A 17,612-nucleotide genomic window follows, 5' to 3' on the forward strand; every position below is an offset into this window, starting at 1 on the left:
AAATTATATCTGAGAAGCAAAGAAAAACACCTTTGGAACCAATACTAGTCAGCCAGTACCAACACATATCTGAGATGCAAATTCCCAAAGCCAGTGTAGTGAATCCCTGTTTTAAATGGGTGATCGGCACACTCATTGCGAGTCCTCCAAAAAGTTAGAAATGTTTTGACTCATTTCGTTCGGCAGCTCACACTTCCGTACTCGAGTCTGTTCACCTATTTCAGTAAGGCACATTCCTGGAGCCAATGGTTGCCCTCAGAGCCCATCAATGCTGAGTCAACCTTATATTGCCTACAGAAGCTTGAGAGACTTTTAGATTTACTGAGGCTGTAAGTACATTATAAGAAGCTCAAGAGTATGCCATTTGCTCTCAAAAATATGCCATAGACACTGAGGTAAGAGCATCCAACTACAATTTGTATATTTAGATTAGTGAAGACAAACGTAGGTCCCTTGCAGTCAGAATCAGGTGAATTTATAATGGGGAACAAAGAAATGGCAGACTAATTGAGCAAATACTTTGGTTCTGTCTTCACAAAGGAAGACACATATAACCTTCCGGCAATACGAGGGGACCGAGGGTCTAGCGAGAAGGAAATCCTTATTAGTCAGGAAATTGTGTTAGGGAAATTGATGGGATTGAAGGCCGATAAATCCCCAGGGCCTGATAGTCTGCATCCCAGAGTACTTAAGAAAGTGGCCCTAGAAATAGTGGATGCATTGGTGATCATTTTCCAACAGTCTATCGACTCTGGATCAGTTCCTATGGACTGGAGAGTAGCTAATGTAACACCACTTTTTTTAAAAGGGAGAGAGAAAACGGGGAATTATAGACCGGTTAGCCTGCCATCAGTAGTGGGGAAAATGTTGGAATCAATTATTAAAGATGAAATAGCAGCGCATTTGGAAAGCAGTGACAGGATCGGTCCAAGTCAGCATGGATTTATGAAAGGGAAATTTTTTGATGTGGATAGAGAACTGGTTGACAGACAGGAAGCAGAGAGTAAGGATAAACGGGTCCTTCTCTGAATGGCAGGCAGTGACTAGTGGGGTGCCGCAGGGCTCAGTGCTGGGACCCGAGCTATTTACAATATACATCAATGATTTAGATGAAGGAATTGAGTGTAATATCTCCAAGTTTGCAGATGACACTAAGCTGGATGGCGGAGGTGAGCTGTGAGGAGGATGCTAAGAGGCTGCAGGGTGACTTGGACAGATTAGGTGAGTGGGGAAATGCATGGCAGATGCAATATAATGTGGATAAATGTGAGGTTATCCACTTTCGTGGCAAAAACACAAAGGCAGAATATTATCTGAATGGTGGCAGATTAGGAAAAGGGGAGGTGCAATGAGACCTGGGTGTCATGGTACATCAGTCGTTGAAAGTTGGCATGCAGGTACAGCAGGCAGTGAAGAAGGCAAATGGCATGTTGGCCTTCATAGCTAGGGGATTTGAGTATACGAGCATGGAGGTCTTACTGCAGTGGTACAGGGCCTTGGTGAGGCCTCACCTGGAATATTGTGTTCAGTTTTGGTCTTCTAATCTGAGGAAGGACGTTCTTGCTATTGAGGGAGTGCAGCGAAGGTTCACCAGACTGATTTCCGGGATGGCAGGACTGACATATGAGGAGAGACTGGATCGACTGGGCCTGTATTAACTGGAGTTTAGAGGAATGAGAGGGGATCTCATAGAAACATATAAAATTCTGACGGGACTGGACAGGTTAGATGCAAGATGAATGTTTCCGATGTTGGGGAAGTCCAGAACCAGGGGTCACAGTCTAAGGATAAGGGGTAAGTCATTTAGGACTGAGATGAGGAGAAACTTCTTCACTCAGAGAGTTGTTAACCTGTGTAATTCCCGACTGCAGAGAGTTGTTGATTCCAGTTCGTTAGATATATTCAAGAGATAGTTAGATATGGCCCTGACTGCTAAAGGGATCAAGGGGTATGGAGAGAAAGCAGGAATGGGGTACTGAGGTGAATAATCAGCCATGATCTTATTGAATGGTGGTGCAGGCTCGCAGGGCCGAATGGCCTACTCCTGTATCTATTTTCTATGTTTCTATGTCACGTGCCACAGGGAAATCTGAATATCAAGGCAGCTTTGGAACTCAAACCTGACTGTGACTATTTAAGTGAGAAGCCGTCACTTTTCCTGAAAAATTAATCAACTGCCTCTAACCAATTCTGTATCGGAGAGAATGGTGATTCTGAACTAATGTGAACTGGCTGAAAAAAGTAAATGTAGAGGGGCTTAAACAGAATGACAGATGCCCAAATTAACACCTTGTCTGGCTTACATTAGCATGTCATACACATTACGCTGACGAGAAATGCTAACAGCAACATATAAAAATAGATCCTAAATAAAACTGGTAGCAAACCAATTATTTTTAGTACATTTGTCACACATTTAAAATGTCAGTATCATAGCTGAGCTCATACCAGCCTGTGGCACACGTTTCTGAGGTAAGTTGGTCTTAAATAAACTGTCCCCGTTTATGGCTCTGGTACCATTACACCAGGGAATTTGCTTCGGCTGGGCTGGGCTGGGATCGGTTAGTGGGAGTAGGAAGGGGAAGACTCTCTGGTTTTTACTGCTTCTCAAGCAACTCAGTACAAGAACTTCAAGCAACGTATTCTGAAAACCCTTTGAGTTATATTCTATAGCATCATATTCAAATCTATGAAATGGATTTTTAACCCAGTACATTGATGGTACTCAACCTAGAGCTCCAGTTGCAATGTAAGACCTCATTCTTAATAAGAACATGGGCTGAGAGATGTTGGAGCGTACACTCTCACCTAGATTGCAACATACTGTTAGCAATGGTTATAATACATCTGTACCTATGTCAAATGATGCAGGCTAAATAGATGGCAGGCTGTAGGAGATATAAATTTCCAACTTCAACTTTTCCAGTTAGTACAGTTCTGAGATGTTCGTACTGGCAAATATTTAATGTCTGCTCCTCCAATTTTCAGCACTGTTTTTAAATTTATGAATCAAAAGTTTTATTTTATTTTGCACTAAAGATATAATAGCTATGTAAAAAATATTCATTAAAATAGCTTCTTTACGGTCAACTGAGACAGTAAAGACTGAAACAGTACTGAAAGAGGAGTGCTTTTGTTACCTCTAGCCTTGATTATTCCAACGCACTCCTGGCTGGCCCCCCAGTTCTAACATCTGTAAACTTCAGATCATCTAAAACTCTGCCACCGATCCCCCACCCCAAAGTTTTCGATCCCCCCCACGAGGCCTCTGACCTTCTGGACCTCGACACCCCTCCAGCCCCCGATCCCCCTCCAACCTTCCGTCCTCCTCTTTCCGCCCTCGACCGCCTTTTCGGCCTTTCGACCTCCCCCTACCTGCCTCCAAATTAAAATTCCAGCCATTGTGTTAATAAAGTGAATTCTAATGTCCATTATAAATGACTTGTGAATATATTAAAGCAAAACAGGAGGAGGATGAGGAAGGGAAATGACATAGAAGGTACACAGCTTATAGCTGGTACTTCCCCTGGTAGAGGAACAGTGCATAAGATGCTTCAGGCTCACCAGAAAGGCTGTTGTGTTCAAACTCAATTTATTTGTTACACGACACTTGACAGGCATTAGGACCCTGTGGGAGCTATTCATACACTGCTGTAAACATGCTGGTTTTGGGACACCATTTTGGGACACAGTTAGTTACACTTCTCCTGTTTCAGTTAGTCTGTTTATTTACGTACACAACATAATTTGGCAACAAGGATGAATCAAATTAACCTCCCTACACCCTTCCCCCTGCCTTTCCTCTCCACACCCGGGGACCCTCTAATTCCATGGTCGAAATGGATAAAAAGCTTTTCTACCTAAATCACGGCGAGTGGGTTAGATGGCGACAATGTAACACCAGCTCGCCGCCGTGCAATATTTATCCACTGCACCAAAGGCCATGCATCTTTGGCCAAATCGAAGACACAGAGTGCTATGACAAAGCGGTAAGCACCCTAGAAAATTTTTTGGGACAAAGAAAGGTATCATGATGGAGAGATACAATTTTCATCAAAGGGGGAAAGGGAACAGTGAACCAGTCAAACAGTATATCATTTCATATTAACTGAACTGGCCGCTACATGTAACTTTGGAGCAATCACAGAGGAAATGATCAGGGATCAAATTATTGAGAAAACAACGATCCCCTGCATTCGGGAACGCTTGCTAATGGAGGATGACAAATTGACATTGGACAAATCAAATAATTTGGCCATCCAAATCGAATCTGCGCTTTCTAATTCAAAAGCGATCAGATCCCCTGCTCCCCCTGTGCAGCAAACTTCAGCTACAGCCCATGTGCAAGGCGTTCGTCCAAAGCAGAAATCACAGCAGAGACCCAGGGCTAGTAATAAGCCACATACTACGGATTGCAGGCCTAACTTCCACTGCTTTAACTGTGGGGACAAATCACATTCAGCAAAGAGTTCTCACTGCCCTGCACGTGGGAAAAAATGCTCTGCAGGTGGTACAATGAACCATTTTGCTAGGGTCTGTCACTCATCGCAGCATATTCTACATGTGGACAACACCAATAGTGAACCCAGTATGGTCTACACCGTTAGTGACATTTCGCACATCGGTTCGGGCAAATTCAAGGACTGTGATGTAAACATTGACGGCATGCCCATCTGCCTCCTCATTGACCTTGGAGCCAAAGTTTCCATATTGAACGAGGCTGTGTACAAAACCCACTTCACGCACTGTCAACTGCAGCCCACAACTTTCACACTCTACATGAATACTCCGACTCCAAAATTGAGGTACTTGGTGTCATATCTATCCCGATATACTACAAGGATATAACATTGGAGAACTTTTCCTTTCATGTCGTGAAGAGACGAAGCCTCATGGGTGTTGACCTTTTTGACAAGCTTGGGTTCAAAGTTTACGACCCAATCGGCACACCTGTGTACACGGTGGACTTTGACAAGCAGTATCCTTCAATCTTCACAGGGTTTAGAGTGACGACAAAATTCTGCCATTGTCCCCACGTTGACCATCCGTCAAACCGGTTATGCAGCGACTTTGCCGTCTCCTATTCGCGGTTTGCGACCAAGTATCCGCATAATTAACGCGACTCGAAGGGAATCATTGAGAGCATCGACGCCTCACCCTGGATCTCAAACTTAGTCATTGCTTGGCGTAAAAATGGGGAGATCTGCCTATTCATCGACCTGAAAGAGGTCAACACGGCCATCATCCCCGGCAAGTACCCTCTTCCTACCATCGACGAACTGTTTTCTGCAGTTACCTGCAAATACCCCTGGCGAGGGACAGCAAAGCGCTCTCGGCATTCACGATGCATGATGGTCTGCACCAAGTGCATTTCAGAAGATTGTCACTACTATGCTAGCAGGCATAGAGGGAGCCCTCAATCTGCTTGACGATATTGGCATCCATGGACGGACAATGGAAGAACATGACCAGCTACTTCACGCAGTTATGGCTAGACTTGCTATACATAACATTACACTTAATGCCAATAAGTGTACATTTGCTGATGGAAAAATAAACTTTCTGGGCTAGAGTCACAGCACAAGGTGTCTGACACCATTGACGTGATCCAGCGAATACAGGAGGCTACTAACATCATTCCTCGGCACTTGCAACTTCTATCTGAAGTTCGTCCCGCACTACGCGCACATTGCCGAACCACTTCGCAAGTTGCAGCACAAGGACATCCCTTGGGAATGGACAGATTCCAAGGCTCAGGCATTCACCACGCTTAAGGATAAAATCACATCCCCTCCTATCCTCACGCACTTTGATCCGAATGCCACTATGTACTTCACCACCGATGTATCAGGCACCATCATGGGTGCTGTGCTCTTGCAATGGATTGACGGCTTGGAACACCCATTAGCCTTTGCCTCTCACACACTCTCGTCTGCAGAACATAAAGAGTTAGACTTTCCACTAGGTGGCTAAGTCCCCCAAAAATTGACCTTATTCCAGCGATGTGTGATGTATCGCCCATGCTGATTGCCAGCATAAGGCCCATTTTTTTTTGTTGCGATTTTCCACTCGGCCTTACCCCAGCGATGTCAAATGGGCAATCTGATTTCTCAGCGATCTCACGATCGCCCAAAAAAAGAGGAAGTGAAAAGGAAGTCCAAAAAAAAAGCTTCCCTAGCAACAATATTGTGCGCATGTGTGGGATTTTTTTTGGGGTCGATTTTTTTTGCCGCGTTTAAAGAGTTCATGGGTCATCACACATGCTCAGAAGGACAGGGAGGGTCGGAGAGAGCAGGAGAGAGAGAAGGAGAGAACGAGAGAGTCATCGAGGAAGCAGTGAGGAAGAAGTTTGTATTTTGTTAATTTGATTTAAAATTCAAGAATGGAAACACCAAATAAAGGGAGATGGAGAGGCAAAGGGCAAAAGCCTTTAGTGAGGAGGCAAACGAGGCCCTTGTAAATGTTGTTTCCACAAGGTGGGAGGACTTGGCAGGGGTGGCCTTGGGAAACCTCCACCCCGTGCCTATCGACGGATCTGGCTGGAGATTGCTGATGTGGTCACATCGGCATCCAATCAGGTGCGGACGGCTGATCAGTGCCGCAAGAGATGGAACAGACTGCTGGCAGCTGCCAGAGTAAGCTGGATTTTATATATGTCTTTAAAACATATTTAAAAGTCATATTTAAAAGCACACATATTATTTACTTCATGTTTATAAATTATGTGTTATTTACTTGATGTTTATAAATTGCAAACAAAATCCTCAATGTTATTTATTTATAATGTGAAGTAATAACATTCATTTAAAAACTACATTAAATTTTTTAAAAATTACATTACCAATTACATTTATTCACCCTAATACTAAGTTGCATGTTATAGTATTTAAAATTATTCATATGCAGCAGCCAGAGTAAGTTGCATTTTAATATTTAAAAGATAGTTAAAAGTCATATTTAAAATCATACAAATGTATTATTTACTTACTGTTTATAATTAGAATATTAAAAATTATTCATATGCACTACGATGTTATGTAATAATTGAACATTTAAATCAGTCTTCAATGTTTATTGTCAAGTACAGTAGCTTATGCTGTGCAATGTTAAATTATCATTTACAGAAAAAGACCAGTATGCCCCGTGCGGAGCAAAGGAGGACGGGTGGCGGCTCCACGACAGTGCACACACTTAATTCGCACAAGGAGCTTGTGGTGGCCTTGGTGGGGCCTGAAAGCCGTTCGGTCACGACTCGTGGCGTGGCCGAGCCCACCCTTGAGTCTGGTGAGTAATGCGAAATGTGCAATGTATCAAACATTACTAAATACATACGAGAAATATTGTAGTTACGCATTTGTTATGCAATTATAATTCATTAATTTAAATGTAGTCTGATCTACGAATGAGGCTATATTAACCCTGATGAACCCTTGTGCATATGTAGTTTTGCAAAGTATTGCCATGTTTTGGGTTATATTGAAATATTGATATTGAAATCTATTGATATGTATTGTTATGAGTTGTTTAGAAATTTCATTCATCTTTCGAAGGTCAAGTGTCCGTTGAGCAGTGCTCAGTAGCAGAGAATATGATAGACCCCTCAAGCAGCTCGCAGGAGGTTCCGGAGGACGAGCAGGAGGAGGAGAAGGATGATGATTTTTTTTGTGGGGTGGGGGGGAACAACCTGCGGCCATCTCGATTGAGATGGAAGAAGCACCGGGACCAAGCGGTGTGCAGGTGGCAACGCCAAGGCTGTTCATTTTGGAAACGCCGACCCCGCGGAGGTCCGGTCAGCGTGGCGAGCAATCGCCTACCATAAGAGGGCCAGACAGAGAGCTTGATTTCCCTGTGCAGGGAGATGGTCGTGATTGGTCGCGACCTTATCCAGGGGTTCGCGGGATTCTCTGCGAACTGGAGCCAGTTTTCCGCGAACCGGAGCCAGTTTCCAGCATCCTGGAATGAGTTCTGCCAGACTGTCACAGACTGCAAGGGAGACCTTGGAGGCCATTTGGCAGCAGACAGCCGCAGCCTATGCCCTTCGGCATGCGTTGCTGGCTGGACACGACGCTGCACCCGAAGGTGTCGTGTCTGCTCGCAGTGAGACCCCGAGCACACAAGTGAGTACGGAGCACACAGTTCCTCCTGACTCGGAAGCTTCCACTTCCGCTCCGTCACCTCCACCACGGCAGGAAGTCTTGACATCCCACTCTACACGACGTCTTGGTGTCGGTCTGCGTAGACCAAAACGGGCGGGTGGGGTTCGAACACGGGGTGGGACTGGACCTGGAGGGAAACGTGGTCACAGGTAGGGAGGGGGGCGTTTTTTCACAAAGTTTGTTCACTGTTCACTGTTCACTTGTTCAATTGTTCTTGTTCCTGTTTTGTTACTTTTGTTAGTTGTTAAAGGTTAATTGTAAATTGTTAATTATTAACTGTTAAGATTTTTGTGTATTTGAGGGAAGGGTGGGTTGGTGCGGGGGCGGGGGGATTGGAGGGATAGTTTTTCAACTTTTATTTGCGTTTTAGTTAATAAAAAAAAAGTCTTTAATTCAATAAATTGTGTATGTCTTCTCTGTTAGTTAGTTATCAACTATACAGATGTTATTCCATATCTGAGCATTCTATTAATATACGAGTACTTCAGTAACACTTCAGTAACACTAAACTTTATAAAATAAGCATGAGTTCTGATGATAGGCCATTGCAGGCAAGACCTAAAGGACACCCCAAGCAATTGAAAGTATTTTGATTCACCCTAACTGTAAATCAACATCTGAAATGTCCACATTTAGCGAGTGAAACCCCTTTCTGTTATGAAAGATCTCCGCGTTATTTCATGGTGCTTTGAGGGCAATGTGCATACAGTAACAATATCTAATCACTGTACTCTGCACTCTCTGTACTCTATACGCTGTTTCCCAGTCAGTTTGGTAGGCACCAACAATATCAGTAAATAGCTTCACTATGTAAAAGCTTTTTAATAAATTCAATACATAAAATATATATAAAACCTTCTAATAAATTCTATTATATAAAACCTATTCACTAAAAACAACATAATAATACCTATATGAAAAATTACAGCTCTCATTAAATTCTATTATATAAAACCTAATGATATAAAACCAAACGTAATGATATCTATATGAAAACTTACAGCTCTCAGTAAATTATGCTATATAAAACCTATTTAATAAAAATAATGTAATAATGCCTATTTATATTCCATGTCCTAATATTCTGAGTACAACTAGCTCTCTAATTAAATCACAACTAATCCTCTGCCCTTCCATTGAAGTCAAAATGGCGTCCGTAGTGCCCATTTTCCTTCTCTTAGGCCCAGAAAAAGCAACTATTTCGCAGCACTGTTTTGGGCCTTACATCGGCCCAGCGAAGTGCATGTTAGGTGCTGAAACTTGGGATGGGCCTTGTGTGGGCTATAATTTCGGCAATCAACTCACCGATCAAAGTGGAAACTTAGGCACCTGTTTTTCGGGCGATATTTTGGGCCTAGTTTCCACTTTTTGCTCAAAATGGGCGATAGAGGTTCGTTTTGGGCCATGTATGGGCCATAAATGGGCAATGTGAAGTGGAAAATCTAGCCCAAATACTCTACAGGGGTACGCGAAGCACTCACTTGCATCTACGCATGTGAGCGCTGGCACATCTACCTCTATGGCAGGAAATTTACCCTCCGTACAGATTAGCAAGTGCTAACTACACTACTCGCTACAACTGGATCTGGGCACAGATCACTACAAATCAGCCGATGGTCAGATTACCTTCATCAGTATAACTTTGATGTACAGTACATCGCTGGCAGTCGCAACCATGTAGCTGTCATGCTCAGCCGCTCGACACCTGCTTCGGACTCTGGTGCTGACTTGTTCACAGATGACGACACATATGTCACATCGATCATCACTCAGTCCATCAGAAACCTTGTCTCCTGTGACGAACTCAAAACCAAATCACAATGTGATGCTACGCTCCAGCATGTGTGCCACTTCCTCCAGGCTGAGTGGCCTAAGCAAATTCCGGAAGAGCTGAAAGCATTCCACAGACTTTGCGATGAATTTTCCCTTTGGAACGATGGCTGCCTAGCTTGTGGTGATAAAGCAGTAATTCCCAAGTCGCTTCAACAGCACGTTCCCTCATTGCCATACGATGGATGCACTGGCATTGTCTGCATGAAGCAGAAATGTCGCGATTCAGTATGGTGGGCTGGGATTGACATCGCATCGAGGAGTTTGTCTCACACTGCGAAGCATGCAATCTGATCGAAAAGGCCACAAACATCCAACCAGTGCCAATGAAGCCCATTCCATGGCCACAAAGACCATGGCAACAACTTCAGTTGGATATCTTCGGTCCAGTTGAAGCAGCTCCACAGCACCAGCGTTTCCTTGTTGTTGTACATGACCTACATTCCAAATGGCCAGAAATGGCTACAACTTCAGTGACCTCATCAACAATCGTCATTATCCTGCAGCGCATGTTCATGAAGTGGGGCCTCCCAGAAGTCATAATCACTGACATTGGACCACAGTTTGTGTCCGACCAGTTCGCGGATTTCCTCACTCGCCATGCTATTGAGCATTGCCTTACTGCTCGGTACAATCCTCAAAGCAACCGAGGTGTTGAACAATTTAACCACATCTGCATCTCACTGCCAGAGACACTGGAAGTCACACATGCTGTCAAATTTTATGCCACAGGAACATTCCAGAAACTCAAAAGGAATATCTTAGGAGTCAGCCATTTTGCCATGTGAGGTTTTATTCAGTACATAGCTGAAGCTGTATATTGTCATCATACACTGTCACATACACCGCAGCAAGACCAGTAGCAGACCAGCTGCTGCAGGCAGGGAGATAGATGTGTGAGGGTCTTATCTCCCAGATGATAATGTTGCTTAGTTGTGCAGTGATAGCACAGTGCAGCTGTAGCTCAGTATGTAGACAAAAAGCAGGAAACTATAGATCAGTTAGCCTAACATCTGTGGTTGGGAAAATGCTGGAATCCATTATTAAAGAAGCAATAACAGGACATTTGGCAAAGCATAATTCGGTCAGGTAGAGTCAGCATGGATTTATGAAGGGGAAGTCAAATTTGACAAATTTGTTGCAATTCTTTGAGGATGTAATGAACAGGGTGGATAAAGGGGAACCAGTGGATGTGGTGTATTAGGACTTCCAGAAGGCATTTGACAAGGTTACTGCACAAGATAAAAGTTCACGGGGTTGGGGGTAATATATTAGCATGGATAGAGGATTGGCTAACTAACAGAAAACAGATGGTTGGGATAAATGGTTCATTCTCTGGTTGGCAATCAGTAACTAGTGGGGTGCCGCAGGGATCAGTGCTGGGACCCCAACAATCTATATTAACGACTTGGAAGAAAGGACTGAGTGTAACGTAGCCAAGTTTACTGACGATACAAAGATGGGAGGAAAAGCAATGTGTGAGGAGGACACAAAAAATCTGCAAAAGGTCATAGACAGGCTAAGTGAGTGGGCAAAAATTTGGCACATGGAGTACAATGTTGGAAAGTGTGAGGTCATGCACTTTGGCAGGAAAAATCAAAGAGCAAATTATTATTTAAAAGGAGAAAAATTGCAAAGTGCCGCAGTACAGCAGGACCTGGGGGTACTTGTGCGTGAAACACAAAAGGTTAGTATGCAGGTACAGCAAGTGATCAGGAAGGCCAATGGTGTCTTGACCTTTATTGCAAAGGGGATGGAGTATAAAAGCAGGGAAGTCTTGCTACAGTTATACAGGGTATTGGTGAGGCCACACCTGGAATACTGCATTCAGTTTTGGTTTCCATATTTTCGAAATGATATACTTGCTTTGGAGGCAGTTCAGAGAAGGTTCACTAGGTTGATTCCAGAGATGAGGGGGTTGAATTATGAGGAAAGGGTGAGGAAGTTAGGCCTCTACTCATTGGAATTCAGAAGAATGAGAGGTGATCTTATCGAAACGTATAAGATTATGAGGGGGCTTGACAAGGTGGATGCAGAGAGGATGTTTTCCCTGATAGGGGAGACTAGAACTAGAGGGCATGATCTTAGAATAAGGGGCCGCCCATTTAAAACTGAGATGAGGAGAAATTTCTTCTCTCAGAGGGTTGTAAATCTGTGGAATTCGCTGCCTCAGAGAGCGGTGGAAGCCAGGACATTGAATAAATTTAAGACAGAGATAGCTCCTTAACCGATAGCGGATTAAGGGGTTATGGGGAGCGGGCAGGGAAATGGAGCTGAGTCCATGATCGGATCAGCCATGATCGTATTAAATGGCAGAGCAGGCTCGAGGGGCCATATGGCCTACTCCTGCTCCTATTTCTTATGTTCTTATGTTCTTAACTCTTGTCTCTGAGTCAGACGATTATGGGTTCAAGCCCCACATTAAAGACTTGAGCACAAAGCTGACATTTCAGTGCAGGACTGAAATGATAAACCAAGGCTGTCTCTCAGGTGGACGTAAAAGTTCCCAAAGTGCTATTTTGAAGAAGAGCATGAGAGTTCTTCCTGGGGTCCTGGCCAATATTTAACCCTCAACTAACACCTAAAACAGATTATTTTGTCATTATCACATTGCTGGTTTGTGAGACCTTGCTGTGTGCAAATTGGCTGCCATGTTTCCTATATTACAACAGTGACTACACTTCAAAAGTACTTCATTGGCTGTGTAAGGGATAAGTTGTAAGGTTGCAAATAGGGGGTCAGAATTATGCTGAAGGTAGTGAACTTATAAATTGCCTATGTATGTAACACTAGCTTATATAGGTGTAGCACACTTATACGCATTAAACTATAACTTAACCTTAGTAACACTTAAATAGCCGAAGTCAGCAGTTTTGTTTAAAAGTCCCTGAGGAAGAGATAAAGAAGCCAGTAGAACCACCCCAGGCATCGGATAGACTGGGGTAAAGGGCAAAATGGAACAAAACAATGATGAGAGATGGACAGTTGCATGTATCATTCAGAGCCCGTCTGATAAGAGCCGACAAATCAATGTAACTTCGCTGATATCAATAGAGCTATCAATGATTTTGTAGGAGGATAGCTCCTCTCCAAAATCTGTATAAATTATGCTTGAAAACTCTTGTATTTAGGAGGTTCCACGACTGAACCTTCTCTTGCAATTGCTCGAAATATAAGCCGGTTGAACCTGGGATTTTGTGTGTTTACTTCCGTGGTTGTTATACAGTGGAAGAAAGGCGAGGTGTTGATTAACTATATCAGTTAGTCCACCTTGAAGGAGAAAAGCCTCCTTTTTACCCCAAAGTGCTGTAAAGCACTTTGAGACGTCCGGTGGTCATGAAAGGCCGTGAAAGCAAGTCTTTCTTTCTTTCTTTTTTATTTGCATCTGAATGATGGCTGGGAACAGCCACTGACAGTGCTAATCTCCTGTTGCATGCATACCCTCAGTTGATGGCATCTTTTCGCAATGACCACTGACCTGTGTGGTCATGGAAGAGTGGATTCTACAAAGCTTCAGAGTCCCTCCATCCCTGTTGCCTGAAACAGTTCTCCAACCAAGTTGAAGCTAGAGACCAGCACATCCCAGAGTTTGGACCCGAAAGCCTCTAGCAGCAGCAAAAAATGGACCAGTTGAAATAAAAGAAATCATTCTTAGTGGGTTGAGAGAAGTTTGAACTTCTTCACACTGCCCCACCACCTTCCAATGTCTTGTGCAAGGAGGAAAGTGACTCTTCAATGTGATCCTGATGCTAAAACAGGAAGTGAAGGAATTATGGTGGGAGGAAGCTGAAGGCTCGATCAAAGACAAAGCTTCTTGGGTGGCTTTTGAAAGCAGGGAGAGAAGTAGTGAGGTAAAATGATTTTGGAAGCTAGGGCATAGTGGATGAAAAAGCAGGTTCTGATGGTGAAGTGGAGTGAAAAGAAACAGATAGTAACCAAAGTCTGAAAAACAGGGCTGGAACATACGGCTGGAGATAATTTTCTAGATAGAATGGGGTAAGATCATGGGGGAATTAAAGATGAAGACAAGGATCTTGAAACTAATTCATTGGGGCACATGAAGTCAGTAAAGGTTGGTGAGAATGGATGTGGGGATTGGTGTGATGGACTTTATGTTAGTTGGTAAAAGAACAATAATTCATCACAATAAAACGAATTCTTTGAAGATACTCATATATTCTATTGCTAACCTTTCCACATTGTAATTTATAATCTATGATCTACATGACTATTTCAAGTCATTAGGCATTTTAATGTAGGCTACTTTTGCAGGAATGACAAGTTTTGGTTATTTTTGACATTTTGTCTACTTTCCCTCCTCTCCCAAAGGCACTGACTTCTTGCTGGGATCCAGTTCCATCTGGTTCCCATCTGGTTCTTGTCCAAACAATTGTCAAAAATCATCAAAACTTGTCAATTCATTTGTGAGCCTTGATAGTGAATTTGAACAGGCAATTCTACCATGGGATACATCATAGCCAAACCTAATGTGTACTTCCTGAGGCTCATGTGCTTTCCAGTAGACACCAGGAGAGATAACCTTAGATCATTCTTCTGTGACTAACCCCAGGGTGCTAACGACAATTATAGCACCTCAGCTGAGATTAGTATACGCAGCACACACCAGAGGCCAATCCCAGATCTTACCTGTTCTGAATGACTCAGGTACTTCATGCATAAACTCAATGGGAGGTGAATAACAACTTTTTGATTGTTGTATTAGAATACAATCAGTTAATCTCAGAAGATTGTGCATCTCAATGTCGGTATTTTTGAAAAAATCAAACTGCTAGGAAGAAATATAATTAATACTAACAATCTTTTAGCCATATTGCTGATTTAAAAAAATATTTTTTGCTAATCAACAACTTTCAATAACTTCATCAAGGCAGAGTGGGGGTTGCCTAGAAATAATAACTGTCCAATGGTGTGAGGGAGCACAACTACCCTCACGAGATATTGTCATTAACCTGAGAATTTCTGTTATCTTTCTCATTCCAACTGTGTATGTTAATTAAGTTCCCTTACATGGAACCACACAATGTGCATTAAGCAGTGAATAGCACTAGATACCATTGATACAAAAGCAAAATACTGCGGATGCTGGAATCTGGAATAAAAACAGAAAATGCTGGAAATCTCAGCGGATCAGGCAGCAACTGTAGAGAGAAACAGAGTTAACGTTTTGGGTCGATGACCCTTCTGTTTTTATTCTAGATACCATTGATCACAGCTCAAGTATAGTTCATTGAAAGCTTTGTTCATATATAAAGTCCAAATAGAGATGGTAAATCTATTTTAAAATTGCATTGCTCTTATTTTCAACTTCAAGTATCAAGGTTTTAATGACAATTTACAGGAGAAGTTGACATTAATACTGGAACATTACCTGATTGACTCCTGCTTGTATAAGTCAATTATATTTTCAACGAGTAGGTTTCGTTGTAGCCCATAGATTCCATGTCTGTCTAGAATCACTTCATGTCGACAGGAAGGACAACGGAATCGACCCCCTGATCCTACTGTGGAGCTGGCTCGGGTTGACCAGTATGGATTGGATGCCTGATTATAATTGAAAAAATACCGATTAAAATACAATTTCTACTTATTTTTTTTAAAATAATTTTTACTCTGTTTTTCTTTTCGTTGCTGCAATTTCACATTTTGTTTGTGGTGCGGTCTGCTTTACAAAGACAAGAATACGAGACCAACAATTCTTTGCCTACGCTTTTTTATCACCAGCAGTCATTTGGCAGCTGTTAACATTGTACTGTATTCATCCGGACACCAGAAAGCGGTCTGAGAGTTTTCTGTTTGAACAAAGACCGTGCTGACATTGTAAGATTCTTGGGATGTTTTACTACATTAAAGGCGCTATATAAATACAAGTAATTGTTGATCCATAAAGTAATTTTTCTTGTTCAAGCATAATAATTAAAAAGATTTGTGGATAATTTGAAGGAAGTAAGGATGAATCCAGGAGTATTAGTTGGATTAATTAACGCCTGCAGGTTACACAGGCCTAGAAATTTGATAACGCCAATAAAGGGCGCGGGAACCGCAATGCAAGATATGCCCACGCCCATTCAAATAGCGCAGGCAGCTTGTCAACTTCGTGCTGCCTGCTAATTATTATGATTGTAGTGCACTGTCTAGCACTGAATGCACTGCTGACTGGCTGTGTGCTCAGCAGGGAGCCCATATTTGTTTTGTTCCAACGAGGCTAGCGTTACTTAAAGGTAGCCTGCTTCTCTTAAAATCACTCTGCATCTCTTAAAGGTGTGCTGCCTTCTGCACATGAAAACATTTTTAAGTGATTCACCACGATGCAATCTGCACCTCCTAAAGGTGAGTTGCCTTCTGCTGGTGAAATTTTATTTAAAATGCTTCAGCACTAGGCAATCTGTACCTCTTAAAGATGATCTGGCTTCTGCTGATCAAAAATGATAAAAGTGCTTCAGCACTAACACACCAAGGTTCAACAGACCAGGGAATGGGTACCCTGGGTCTCGCACGCAGCACTCGAGCTTTGTGTAGAGGGTCAACATTGAAAGAGAGGCCCTCTATTCAACTGCACCACTACCTCACACTCTGCTCAATGCAGGAACCTGTCCCATCTTCAACCTCACGTTCCTCTCCAAAGTCCTGTTGCCTCCTAAATCTGTGCCCATTTTTCCCAGAACTCCATGTTTGAATTCCTCCAATCAGGTTTTCGCCCCTGCCACAGTACTGAAACGGCTCTTACCAAAGTCACAAATGACATTCTATGTGACTGTAACAGTGGTAAACTATCTCTCCCCCCTCTTCTCGACCTGTCTTTGACACGGTTGACCACACCATCCTTCTCCAATGCCTCTCCACCATCATTTGTGACTTTAGTAAGAGCCATTTCAGTACTGTGGCAGGGGCGGGAACCTGATTGGAGGGATTCAAACATGGAGTTCCGGGAAAGATGGGCACAGATTTAGCACTTCACCGACCTGATTTCATTCATACCGATCCAGTAGCAGCCAGAGAATCACCTCAAATGGCTTCTCTTCCTGGTCCCGCACCATTACTTCTGATATCCAAAGTTCCCTCTAAGCTGCATCAGGTGCACAACAATTGGAAAGGTCCCACACTGGCTATTCACTGGCCTTTCATAAGAACATAAGAAATAGGAGCAGGAGTAGACCATTTGGCCCCTCGAGCCTGCTCCGCCATTCAATAAGATCATGGCTGATCTGATCATGGACTCAGCTCCACTTCCCCGCCCGCTCCCCATAACCCTTTATTCCCTTATCGCTCAAAGTTCGGTCTATCTCTGCCTTAAATATATTCAATGACCCAGCCTCCATAGCTCTCTGGGGCAGAGAATTCCATAGATTTACAACCCTCTGAGAGAAGAAATTCCTCCTCATCTCAGTTTTAAATGAGCAGTCCCTTATTCTGAGACTATATCCCCGAGTTTTAGTTTCGACTTCATTATCTTATAAGTTTCAATAAGATCACCTCTCATACTTCTGAACTCCAATGTGTATAGGCCCAACCTACTCAACCTATCCTCATAAGTCAACCCCCTCATCTCCGGAGTCAATCTAGTGAACCTTAGTTTTCCCTATGAATGGAAATATCCTCTCTGTATCC

General features: G+C 43.0%; 1 protein-coding gene across 11 annotated transcripts in view; it reads right to left on the reverse strand.

Moving 5' to 3' along the window:
- trim55a (tripartite motif containing 55a) overlaps positions 1–17,612 on the reverse strand; it is a 198,037-nt gene that overhangs the window by 156,787 nt on the left and 23,638 nt on the right. For all 11 annotated transcript variants that reach the window (XM_070891598.1, XM_070891645.1, XM_070891572.1 and 8 more), the window contains exon 2: positions 15,376–15,548. In XM_070891598.1, coding sequence (XP_070747699.1) covers positions 15,376–15,548 — 173 coding nt within the window. The remainder of the gene's footprint in view (positions 1–15,375; positions 15,549–17,612) is intronic.

Source organism: Pristiophorus japonicus, chromosome 1 (assembly GCF_044704955.1).
Source record: "Pristiophorus japonicus isolate sPriJap1 chromosome 1, sPriJap1.hap1, whole genome shotgun sequence".
Classification (NCBI taxonomy): Eukaryota; Metazoa; Chordata; class Chondrichthyes; family Pristiophoridae; genus Pristiophorus; species Pristiophorus japonicus.